Consider the following 12,687-nt stretch of genomic DNA (forward strand, 5'->3'; position numbering starts at 1 on the left):
ATACTTAATAGCTGATGTTACACATCAATGCCAATCATTTGTTTCACTTTCTAACAGTTCCAGTTATAAGCCAATAGAGCCTGTCATTCTGTGGCACTTGAGAAGATGCTCCTGATTGTGAAGATGCTCCTGGCTGAGAAGATGTTATTGGTTGACAAGATGTTCTTGGCTGGAAAGATGTTGCTGGATGTGAAGATGCTCCTGGCTGAGATGTTGCTAGATGTGAAGATGCTCTTGGCTGAGATGTTCTTGGCTGAGAAGATGCTCTTGGCTGAGAAGATGTTCCTGGTGTTGTTTTCTTTATACTCTTCTTTCCTTTGCGAACTTGTCTCTGCTGTGCTGGAGCATGTGATGTTTGAGTTGTAGGAGCTGGCTGAGAAGATGTTGCTCCTGGAGGTGGTGCCACTGGACACTGTTGCTTCTTCTTCCTTGATGATTGTTCCTGTGCCATCTAAGAAATGAAAAAGAAAAGTAAATTAGTAAATATTGTGAAGAAAGAAAGAGAAACATGACAAAGAGAAGATACCACCTCAGTGCTTTCCTTTTGCTGCCTTTTCCTTATTCTTTTTGCTGCTCTGGTGTAGCTCCCATTGGCTTTCTTTCCAGCTTCTGGATTCTGAAGACATTTCCTTTTGTTATGATCAAAATTTCCACATAAAGAGCATGTTATTCTACAGCCCTTCTTTGTCAGCTTTCCATTTTTAGTTTCTTCACCCTCCTCTTTTCTTCTTTTTGTCTTCTTTCTTCCTGGCATTACCCTCTGAGGAGGTGGATGTGGCTTTGGATTTTCTGATACTGGCCAATTCTCTTTCCCCTCAACTGGTTGCAAAACATGATCATATATCTTGTTGTACTCACTGATAAGATAGCATGGTGCAATGAAATCATCTATCTTTTTGCCACAAGTGTAGATTGCACTTATGGCATGGCTGCAAGGCAAACCTGATAGTTCCCAGTATCTGCAAGAGCACTGCCACTTTTCCAAGTTGAATGTGTACCTCCTATGTTCTCCTTATTGTACTTCAAAACCTTCTTTTCCATTCCAAAGCACCTGGCAATTAGCTGACCTCTTGATGTTCAACTTCAACTTCTTGAAAATGTTTGGGCAAATGGTTCCACTCCATGTTGCTGATTTGCCCCTGTTTTCTTGTATCCGTGCCATCACCTTCTTTCTAATGATCTCATGTGATGTGATGACAGGGTAAAACCTTGACCTCATAATTGCATTGTTGAATGATTCACACATATTATTCTCAACTGAATCACACCATGAGCCTAGTCTGAAGTATGCTCTACTCCAGTGTTCTGGTGCAGTGTTCATAATATCTCTAGCTCCTTCTGGACTTTTCTGTGCTAATTTGGCTTTGTTGTAGTTGAACTGACTCCTATCAGAGGACTTGGCACATGCCCAAAACATTTTCTGCAATTTCTTCTCCCTATGTTGCTTCCTCCAATTTGCATATATATGTCTGGCACACATTCTGTGCTCCGCTTCAGGAATAATTTCATTAACAGACCTGATAAGACCCTGCAGTTTAATAGCAATGAGAAGACGAACAATGAGTCGACCATAATCGACCATAAAGAGCCCACCTAACATGACTCTACCTGACATGCATGTACAGTCGAGGCCGATGAGTCGACCATAAAGAGCCCAGCTAACATGACTCTACCTACCATGAACATATGAAAACATTCAGCACATACCTTCTGTTGATCAGATAAGAAAACCCATCCATCACCATGATTGCTTATCTGCAGGTCCTTTTGGAGAAGTGAGAGAAACCAATACCATGACTCATAGCTTTCAACCTCAACTGTGGCCCAAGCAAGTGGGTACATCTGATTATTAGCATCTCTGCCAATAGCAGACAAAATTTGCCCTGTTACTGCCCCTTTCAGAAAGCAGCCATCTAATCCCACCACTCTTCTGCATCCAGCTAGAAACCCTTTTTTGCAACCCTCAAGGCACACATACATTCTCTGAAAGACTGGCTTGTCATGAATGTCTGGATCTAAACAAACAGCTACAGTGCTCCCTGGATTGCTTCTAACTAATTCTAGGTGGTAGTCAAACACTCTAGAGTACTCACCATTGGTCATATCAGTGAGCTTTGCCATGACAAGCTTTTTAGCCCTTTTGCACTTTGAGAGATTCACATCAGCTAGCAAATCCTCAAGTACTGCCTCTTGCATTTTCTCCACCCTCCAAGTAGGATTGTCCCTAATCTGCCTGAAATATTTTTTTGCAATAACTGTGCTAGTAACCAGCTTGTTGTCCCTCCTAGGAATGCATGTGTGCTCATTGTTGTACCTCACAACTTGTAGCCAATCAGACCTGCTGCTAATTGATCCATAGATGCTCCAAGGACATCCAGGCCAAGAGCACTGTGCACTGACCCTCTTCTTCTCATCTTTAGGGAATCTTAGGTGGTGGAAATTAACTAGCCCATATTTAACCAAAGCCTGCTTGAATTCCCTACTGTCAGTGAATGCCATTCCAACATCAAATTCAGGTTTCTCACTAGTGCCATCAAACACTCTGTGTGTTGTCTTCCTCCTCCTCACTTCAGTGACCTCTACATCACTGCCCTCATCATATGACAGATCATCATCACTATCAAAATGGGGTGTGCCTTCTCCATCTGAATCATCTAGCTTACCTGTTTTAGGCACAACAAAATCATCAGGCACTTTGCAAGATTTCCCCTCATCTTCTCTCAGCATCTTCTTTCTCACTTTCTGCTTCAACTCTTTTGCATATTTTCTCAACTCCAACACTTCATCATCAGATGCTGAACTATTACTCTCTGCTGGAGGGACAACATAGTCACTATCAGATGTTGAACTATCAATACCACTATCCTCATTTTGAACTGATTTTCCTCTGTCATGATTTTGTATGGGACCTTTGTTAACTGGTAACTTACGATTACTGGCTGACTGGTAGAAATTGTTTGACCACTGCCAATCTGGTTGGTGTTCTTGCCGCTGCTCCTGTTCTGGCACTTGGTGCATCTCCTCCTCCTCTAAATTATATGCCATTTGATGCATCTCCTGTCTTTCCTGTTGTCTATTATCCTCTGAAACTTGCTGCTGCTCCTGTTCTGGCACTTGGTGCATCTCCTCCTCTGAATCAACATCACAACTACCTTCCCCTATATCTACTGCATATTCTTCCTCCCATTCACTAGCTTCTTGTGCTACAAAATCATCAGGAATGTTAGCATAAATGTCCATGACCCCTGCATCAGTGACATGTTTGGCCATCTCCAGGACAGATTTTTTGTCATGCAACATCACCAGGGCACTATTCATTTGGCCATCTCTAATCATCCCAGGGAACTTCCAATGTAAATTTGTTTCCTGCAGTTGCTTATCTGAACAAGGCACATGCTCTGCAAGTTTTTTCTTCAGTTCTTCAAGGCTAATTTTGTGGTGTTGTACTGTTGAAAGGCCTTGACTTCCATTCACATACTGCCACTCTGTTCCATCATGTTCAAACTGTCCTCTGAAATGAAACCTGATGCAGAGATAGTCCAGCGGATCCATGGCTCAAACCTATGAAAAAAAATATCTCTGAATCAAAATCCCCCCTTTCAGTTCAGTTCAAACCGAATCAGCCATAAATCAACGAACCCTAAACCATGGCTATCCAGCACGACCGCACTAACCACATGGACCGCTGAATGCATGAAAACAACAAGAAGACGACCATCTGGGTTGATTTTGAAATCCCCCAAAACCCCCAAAACCCTAACTAGAACAGAGAAATCGAACACATGGTGGTTCACTTCTCAGACAAAATCAGATGCGTTTACAAACCTGCACGTGCCGTCGGCTCGGGGCGCTCAGTTCATGTCGCCGATCGCCGTCCCTCCTGCCGCCGTCGTCGTCGGGGAGAGAGAACTGAGGGGGCGGCGAAGACGAAGAGGCTGGGGGTCGAAGCAGACGAAGAGGCTGGCTGGGTCGAACCGGTTCGAGGCGCAAGGGGGGATTTACACCGCACCCAACCCTCCCAGATCCTACCTGGCATGCCGGTCCCACGCGTCAGGCGCCACGTTGGCAAAACCGCCCTCTGAAACCACTAAAATGGGCCGCAGGGGGTGTTTTGACTTGTTTGTGAAAGCTCAAGGGATTAAGATCCCGGTTCTAGACGTGGGGGGGTAATGTGGCCCAAAATTGATAGTTGTGGGGGTTATATGAACTTTTTTCGAATGGATATGATGATTTGGTTCTCCGCCCTTTCTTCCTTTTATAGGGGTAGTAGATAGATAGAGTAGTAATAATTTGGATGTGTGCATCATCAATGTCTCAAGTTGCTCGTGGTATTGAGTTGTTGCAGAAGCCAGGTGTACTTGATATCGTCTTGATATTAATATATTCTGTTTACTAAAACAAGCATTCGTGCGGTGCAAAATGTTTCCAAAAGATAGACCTCTATGATGTACTCCTTCCGTCCGAAAATACTTGTCATCAAAATGGACGAAAAAGGATGTATTTAGAACTAAAATACATCTAGATACATCCCCTTTTATTCATTTTGATGACAAGTATTTTCGGACGGAGGGAGTACCAGGACAAGATAACTAATGGACCTAAACATTCCATGTGGTCAAATGATATGTACACATCGATTCATATTTGCGGGCAACTAATGCATTTCTTTTTAGAACATGCCTCATATCGTCATCATCTACCTCTTCTGGAAGTTGAGCTTCATGATGGCAAAACCGAACAAGAAGGCAAACAGCACCGCGAACGCCACAACCACCGTAGCAACATAACCTAACCAGCTGTGCTTGAAGTCGAAGTAGCCCTCTATAAAGTCTTTCACGGGAGTGCCGTCCTCCATCGGCGTTGTGACATCGCCGAACTGTGAGACAACCAGCCCGTACAGTGTCCACGCTACGGGGCATACCCAGCAATACCATCTCCACCAGATTGGAACTTTCTGCACATTGTTTCATGGTAAAACGGGGAATAGTTAAGCTACGAAATGCTGAAAAAAGGAGTAGACGTGGACTGCCAAAGGTGATGGCACTTACTGGTCGGGGGATGATGAAACCTGAGAAGAGATTCCAGATGGCGTAGAATGCTGACGAGACGATTGAGGCGATGTGGTAGTTGGGTGTCAAGCCAACAGCCATCATGCCGTAGAATGTGAAGTAGAGCAGCGTGAAGTACATGAAGAAGAGGTACCAGAAGAATTTAGGAGCTGTCCACTCAAACCCAATCATCGAGTAAACTATGACTCCGTATACGGTAGCCTGAGCAAGTGTGTATGGGAGTTCAATGACAACCTGCAATAGAGAAGTTTTAACACTAATCAGACTCTGACTCTCAGTAATGCAACCACCAGCTTAGAGCATGAGCACCTGGAACTTTGAATAATAGGAGAACAACTTTCACCTGGCCAAATGCGTACGGGAATGCTGAGTACATGCCGGCTGCTCTTTCACGGTAAAAGACTGTCCTCTCCACAGCCACCACTGGTTGAACCGAAGTACAGTTCATAATACCGATGAACAGCACTGCAGCATACATTGACCCCATGGCGTTGAACAAGTCTTGTGACTGGCTCCTGGAATAAGAAGCAAGAGATAAATAAAGTTTCAAAGCTTGGCTGCTTGCTTGCTATATAGGATGTGTGTGTCATGACATACATTTTGCCACCAAGGTCCCAGAAGATGGTGCCGAAGAGGAGAGCAATCACAGTAGTGAAAAGGAACCTAACGGCATTGTAAGGAGGGTTCCTCCAGTATGACAGGTTCTGCTTCCACAGGCAAGCCATGCATTGTGTGACCGAAGACTGCGAGTACTGGGTAGGGAAATACAGATCAGTTGAACCCGGCACGGGTTGGCTTAGTTCCTTTATCAATGCCTTGTTTCTCCTGCAAAAGGTAACATACCAATATTACATCTACATCTGCCATAGCAAAAATGCATTGGAGAAAGGAAAGCTGGCCTATTGTCCACTTAGAAGAAGAAAAAACCGTTTCAGAAAAAAAAGCTGGCCTATTGGAAGTCTGCCTTTGCAAATCTAAGTCCAAGTCAAAGAGCATTAGTATGTTACAACCGGGTAGTCCTTCAGTTTGTTATCATATCTTAGTTGTATTAGTATGCTCAGTTACCTGTAGCAAACTTCTAAGGTTTTGACATACCATATAAATAAGGCTGCGTTCGGTTTCTCTCCACTCCTTTAACTCCGCTCCCGGAGCGGACCACACTTTAGCCTAATTTGCCCGAGCTGCCAAAACCCAGCTCCCCCAACTCCGCGGAGTGGGGAAGTTCCGAACAGGGCCTAAATCTAGTACGTACCTATTTATCTGTAGTATGCCAAGTTACTTTATCTGTAGCATACTTAAAGTAACTATGTTTCCTTGACCATCTAATGTGATTCCAAATGACTATGTCTAGGATGGCAAGTAAGTTACTCACTGGTAGAGTTCAGATTTCTTGTATATGTCACTGAAATCAATCCCTAGCATCTGTTCTTGACCGATCGTTGTCACTTCCAACATCCATGTTGCCGGATTGTAGCCATCTTTAATTTTGCTGACCCCATGAATGCCCTGAGCAAAACAAAACCATGGGCTTATCAGTAAGCAAATTAGATTAGGGCAATATTCAAATTCTTGTAACATTGGTTTACCTCGTAGTAATTGATTAAGTCTGCAGAATGATGGCCCAATGGACCAGCATAGATCTCTTCTCCACCTCGCTTCATCAGGAATAGCTGCAAGCATTGATCAGGAAGTTTAGATCTCAGGGCATAATTCAAGGTTTGGACAACCAGCCATAATCAAGCGGTCAAGCCAGGCTAATGAATCGTGCAGATCACACTTCTACAGTACAGAATGTCCACAGGAAAGCTGGTAGAAATCTCCGCTGTGAAATCTCACTCACCTCATCAAATGCTTCAAATATGTCAATGCTAGGTTGATGAATCGTGCAAACCACAGTTCTACCAGTATCAACAGTGTTCCTCACTGTCCTCATCACGATTGCGGCTGCTCGGGCATCAAGTCCGGAGGTTGGCTCATCCATGAAAATGATAGAAGGATTAGCAACGAGCTCTACAGCAATGGTCAGCCTCTTCCTCTGTTCAGTTGACAGACCATTCACTCCCGGTAGACCAACCAATGCATCTTTCAGAGGCTTGAGCTCCACAAGCTCCATCACCTCCTCGATGAACACCTGCATACACAGAGGTAAGAAACAGTCGATCGTGTATTAACTAAAGCTAATAATTGCTATTTCGGTTGACTGACCCTTCTTTTGTTTGAATCAACATCCTCGGGGAGACGGAGCCACGCTGAGAAAAGCAGCGACTCATAGACTGTCACCTGCGGAGAGTGGATATCATTCTGTTCGCAGTATCCTGATACGCGTGCAAAGGTCTCTTGTTTCTTCGGGTATCCTGAAATGCTGATGTTTCCTTGAATGTACCCACCTGTCTTTCTCCCTGCCAACACATCCATCAGAGTAGTCTTGCCAGCACCACTGACACCCATCAGGGCAGTCAGTACCCCTGGCCTGAAAGATCCACTAACACCTTTGAGGAGCTCCAATCGGTCTTCAACTACGCCTTGTGCTTTCATTTCCTGAAACAAATTTCGTACTCATGGTTAGGATCTACGGCAATGACCTACGATGATACTGTAACAGAAGCATTTTTTTATCAATTACCGGTGGCATGTCAACAGAGTATCTGATGTTGTCAAACGTGAGTGAAAGCGGGAGAAATGGAAGCACCATTCCCCTTTGCATGGGGCTAGAATTCTCTTTGACTATTGCTGAGTCATTTCCAGTGTTCATTCGTATCGGCCCATCATTGCTTGGTGATTCCAGGCGATCATTGTCCAGAACCTCACCGTTCAGGTTGGCATGCTTCTCCTTCAGTTCGTCTTCAGATACCGACGAACGGGAGTTACCGTATGCTGGAAAACCCCAAGATGAAACCGTTCTCAGGAATAGATAATAACCAAATCCACGAAAAATGATCAAACTAGTTCTGCATGTACTCACCCTTCAGGTATGTAAGGGCAAGAGTGAAGAGAGCATTGAACAACAAAGTGTACCCGAGCATTGCACCCAAACCGATCCAGTACCACTTTGCTTCTGGAAACACTCCGCGATACTTCAGGACTTGCACTCCAAGGGTCTCGTTTGAGGCCGTGCTATTCAATATTTTATCCCAGCTGTGACCGAAGAACTCATTCACTGAGATGGCATTCTGTGCATACATTAGTGGGGAGATCCAGTAGCCCCAAATCCACCATTTCTTCACTTTTTCTGCAAGTTCAAAAGAAGGAAGGCTTACATATGAAAAAAATCTGTATTGCCAAGGACTATTAGGCAAGAAGGATGAATATTTACCTCTTACTAGAATGAATCCGCCCAATACCATAAAAATGAGCAACATGAATGATGCAAAGACATTCGCAACAATCATGTTCCTTGCTGCTCCACCAATGAATCGGAAGAGTGATGCCGCCATCTGATTGATTGCTAACATAAGAAGATATTGCTTGAAGAACCTGGTTGATGGATAGCAGGTACTGTCAGAACATTTCCGAACAGCATCAAAACAAGATGCGCAGTTGTTAACCAAAAAGAGAATCCCCATCAATCTCACCTGCCTACATTTGGGTCGAACCCCATGACATAGTATGTTATGAAAACATAACCGCCAACCTCAATAAATGTTATTGGGATCTTGAGGATCCATGAGGGTATTGTGTAGGCCCATGCTGGGTAGAAAAGGAGGTCCCTCTGCTTGAAGAACACAGGTAGCTTAAAGACGGTGAGTGCAAGCTCAGAGAAGCCATTGAACATGATCATGAGCACACCAAAGAAGAGTGCCCCCATGTAGATGCCCCCATTTGTCACCGAGTCGCGCTTCATCTTTGTACGGAAGAAGAGCGTCATTGCAATAAATGACATGAGGATCAGCTGTAATGCCAGAATATGAGGGAATCCGTCATGCGTATGTTGCTTCTCATTCCATTATACCAACCAATATATTTGTTTGTACTAATGGCAATTACCTGGAAGGTTCTAAACATGTAGACGAAAGAGTTCCTCTTCATGAGGAGGATCTCCCTGTCAATGTTTGCCTTTAGCAGCTCCGTGCCACTCACACCATACCTCGTAGTTGTCAATGCTGCTGGATGGCTCTTGCTCTTGTCGAATGGCACAGCGAGCTCCTTTCTTATAGCTCTCCCGGTGTGGAATGACTGGAATGCACGCACAAAGTCCTTAACCGGCACGAACCGGTAGGACTCATCACCCCGCGCCCAGTATTGCTTTTGATCTTTCTTCGAAGTCACCTATCCATTAATCGCACAGAGACACATCTTTAATAAAAGCACCCATTCAGTACATGGGTGGTGGCAATGGCAATATAAGTACCTCTTGCAAGAAGTCGGCGACGCCCTTCCTTTCAGGACACTTGAACCCCACAGACTCGAAGAATTCAAGCACGTCGTCACGAGGGCCCTGGTACACGACTTGGCCATCAGAGAGGAGGATGATGTCATCGAATAAGTTGTACGTTTCAGGGGCTGGCTGCAGCAGGGAGATGACGGCTGTGCCACCAAGGATGTGCACAGATTGCCTGAGTGAGTTTACAATCTGGAATGTAGTTGAGCTGTCGAGCCCAGTTGAGATCTCGTCCATGAAGAGCGCCTTGGCCGGCCCAACCAGCATCTCACCTACAGGACATATCAACGTAAGCTTATTCATGTAACTGTTTACTTAATAGCTGACGTTGACATACATACTGAAATGGAGCTGGAGTTCTATTTTTTTTACCAGTTGTAACACGCTTCCGTTGTCCACCAGAGATGCCCCTCAGCATCTCGTCCCCAACCATCGTGTCTGCACAAATCTCTAGTCCTAATATCTGTAGAATGTAGCATTGTCCAAACGGTGAGCAAGACAGATTTGGGTAATTCAATCTGAAGTTACTCGTAGCTGTAGCTCAAAGTTTCATGTACTACCTTCAGTACATAGTCTGTGTTCACATTGGCCTCCAGACCTCCCATTGAAGACGCCTAATGAAGATAAACAGAAAAAAAAAACATGAAGTCTTCATTTCAGATTAGATATCATGAAGAACACACAGAAACCACCGAAATATTCTTGGTTTATTTCGGATTTGCAAGTCTTGCCTTCATAAATGCATCAATATCAGCATCTGGCTTGATATTTGCGGCCTTCTCTCGCCTCGACAACTCAGTCAGCATATCTGGCAATGTAACAAAAAGGAAGCTTGATAAGCATATCTCAAGCAAACTAAGCCAATCCCACAGAATATGAAAACAGCAGAAATGAATGCATGAGCAAGTGCATGTGACAGTTGCAGAGAATGGTACCAAAGCGAGTGCCAACACCCTGGCAGCGTGCGGAGAAGGCGAGTGTCTCCCTCACGGTCATCTCCCCTATGTGGAGGTCGTGCTGGCTTATGTACGCCGCCGTCCTCTCCGGCACAAACTCCTCCATCCCGTGCCCGTTATAGGTAACATTGCCTGAGACCTTGAGGTCTTCGTCGAGCCTCCCGGCCAAGGCAAGCAGCAAGGTGGTCTTGCCTGACCCAGGTGGGCCCAACAGGAGTGTCATCCTGCGCGAACGAAAAGAGCGTGAGGTGGAAGGAGCGATGAATGAAACCGAGCTCCAAAAGACCTGGGTCAAAGTCTACAAGTTCAATGTTCAAACAGGTGACAAGTGTACTCCGCAGGCAAGCAGAGCATGAGCATGAGCATCGCATGTTTTCTGTGGCCAAAAGGCAAGAGAGATCTTTTGACTACCTGCGGGGCTTGATGATGCCACTGACGTCGTGGAGGATGGGCATGGTCCGCTTCCTGTTGGGGAGTATGCGCAGCGCGTTCGCCGCTTCCTGCACCAAGCACAACCAAAACAAATCAATGATCTCTTCCACTGACACGCAGAGACACAAACGTGTTGGTGCGATGATCACCTCGAGCGTGTTGGTGATGGAGTTGAGGACGGTGGGGAGGCCGCTGTTGCCGACCCGGACCTCCGCCTCCGCCACCAGGTGCTCGAACCGCACCTCGATCGTCGGCATTTCAATCCCAACCCTGCGCAACCAAACACGCACAAATCATCAAACACCCGGCAGGCATGGCGACGAGCTCCGCCCAGGAAACGGAAACGAGTAGTAGCACGCACGCACCGTTCGAGGCGGTCCTTGAGCTTGAGCAGGAAGCGCTCGTTGTCCTCGTCGGCGACGCGCACGAGGCGCTCGAGGAGAGCCCGGCGCTCGCGCGGCCCGAGGCCGTGCACGTCCACGACCCCCTTCCCCGCCGCCGCTCCGGGGGCCGCGCCCTCGCCGCCGTCGAGAGGCGGGAGGATGGCACGGCGGACGCGGTCGTAGGTGGGCAGCTTCTCGAGCGCGGCCCAGCGCAGCGCCTCCTCGTCGTCCTCGTCCCTGGACGATCGCGAGAACACGTCGTCGCCGCGCCGCCATATGGAGCCGCTGTCGCGCCGCATGCTGGCGACCTTGTGGATTTCCGCCGTCGCGTCCATCTCCCCTAGCCCCCCACCGTCGGCGTGATTTCCAAGGGCTTTTCGGTTGTGTTTCAAGCCTTTCAGGCGCGTTTATGCTTATTCGGGTGAGGTGGGACTGCTGCTGGTGCTGGGAGGGAAGCTGGGAGGACGGGGGTTTTGTAGGGCGTGGGAGTCCCTTGGGACGGAACGGGGGAGGGAAGAAGGTGGTGGCTTGGCTTGCGCTTGCGAGTCAGAGTTGGGAAGCGAGGAAAGTGAGAACACGGGAGACGGCTTGGTTACCACGGAAATCCCCGTCCATTTCTACTGTGCGGCATCTTGTCGCTTCTAGAAGCCTAGTCCGTACTCCGAGGCTGGACTAGGGCCCGCAGTCCTCTAGAAGGGCGTGTCCTTCCGCGGAGGATTGGCGAGCCAGCATTTATTTCGCCAGCATTACCTGCGGGAAGGCGGGCTTGATTAAACTCGCAAGTATTAATTTCCCAGCTTTCCCCCCTCCGTCCACTCTATTTTCGGCCTCCTTTGTTTATAGTAGGAAATTAATAGGAATTCTATAAGGAAGATTTTCTCTGGCGCCCTTTGGTTCGCAGGAATAAATTTCTATTTCTATGTGAGTAGAAACCAATCCTTTACATTTCAAATGAAAAAAACATTAGGCTATACTCAATGGAAAATTCTTACCTATGCATCAAATGAGACCTCTTTCCCTATAAAAATTGAGATACATGTCTTTTTCTTTTTTTTGCGGGGTGAGATACATGTCATTTTTACTTTTTATGATTTTTCTATTACTATCATATGAACCAAAGAGGCCTTCATGTGATATTAGTTATTATTCAATAAAAGCATATCCATGGCGTCATTCACAAATTGTGTGTTGCCTGGAATGTGTGTGTGTGTGGGGGGGGGGGTGCGCTGATCCGGTGATGGCTGGCCGAAATCGAGCGTCAGCGGGGGCTCGACGGGACTGGGCGGTGGCGTCGCAAACTCAGCGGCCGTCGTGGGGGTCGGTGATCGGCTGGCGCTAACGTAGGGTGGGCCGGTACAGTGGCGGTGAAAACGCCGCGATGGTTGGGTTGCGGTACTTTGTTGGTATTTTTGGACGTGTAGTAAGGACTCAAATATTGGTACTGGGTAGAAAAATCTAGATGGCCACCA

The 12,687-nt window shown here is 46.5% G+C and overlaps 1 protein-coding gene across 1 annotated transcript; it reads right to left on the reverse strand.

The window, feature by feature from the left end:
• Nucleotides 1-4,556: 4,556 nt before the first annotated feature.
• Nucleotides 4,557-11,701, reverse strand: LOC123070092 (ABC transporter G family member 36). Its single transcript, XM_044493115.1, has 21 exons — nt 11,201-11,701; nt 10,985-11,105; nt 10,815-10,903; nt 10,383-10,627; nt 10,179-10,255; nt 10,008-10,061; nt 9,820-9,910; nt 9,418-9,719; nt 9,054-9,335; nt 8,642-8,958; nt 8,383-8,543; nt 8,032-8,298; nt 7,693-7,943; nt 7,275-7,607; nt 6,910-7,200; nt 6,656-6,739; nt 6,442-6,575; nt 5,667-5,894; nt 5,413-5,584; nt 5,049-5,303; nt 4,557-4,954 (listed from the first exon to the last, which is right to left on the reverse strand). Exons 1-21 carry the CDS (start codon nt 11,551-11,553, stop codon nt 4,697-4,699), a joined length of 4,365 nt encoding a protein of 1,454 aa, XP_044349050.1. The 5' UTR covers nt 11,554-11,701; the 3' UTR covers nt 4,557-4,696.
• Nucleotides 11,702-12,687: the final 986 nt, after the last annotated feature.

This window comes from Triticum aestivum, chromosome 3B, assembly GCF_018294505.1.
Source record: "Triticum aestivum cultivar Chinese Spring chromosome 3B, IWGSC CS RefSeq v2.1, whole genome shotgun sequence".
Lineage (NCBI taxonomy): Eukaryota > Viridiplantae > Streptophyta > Magnoliopsida > Poales > Poaceae > Triticum > Triticum aestivum.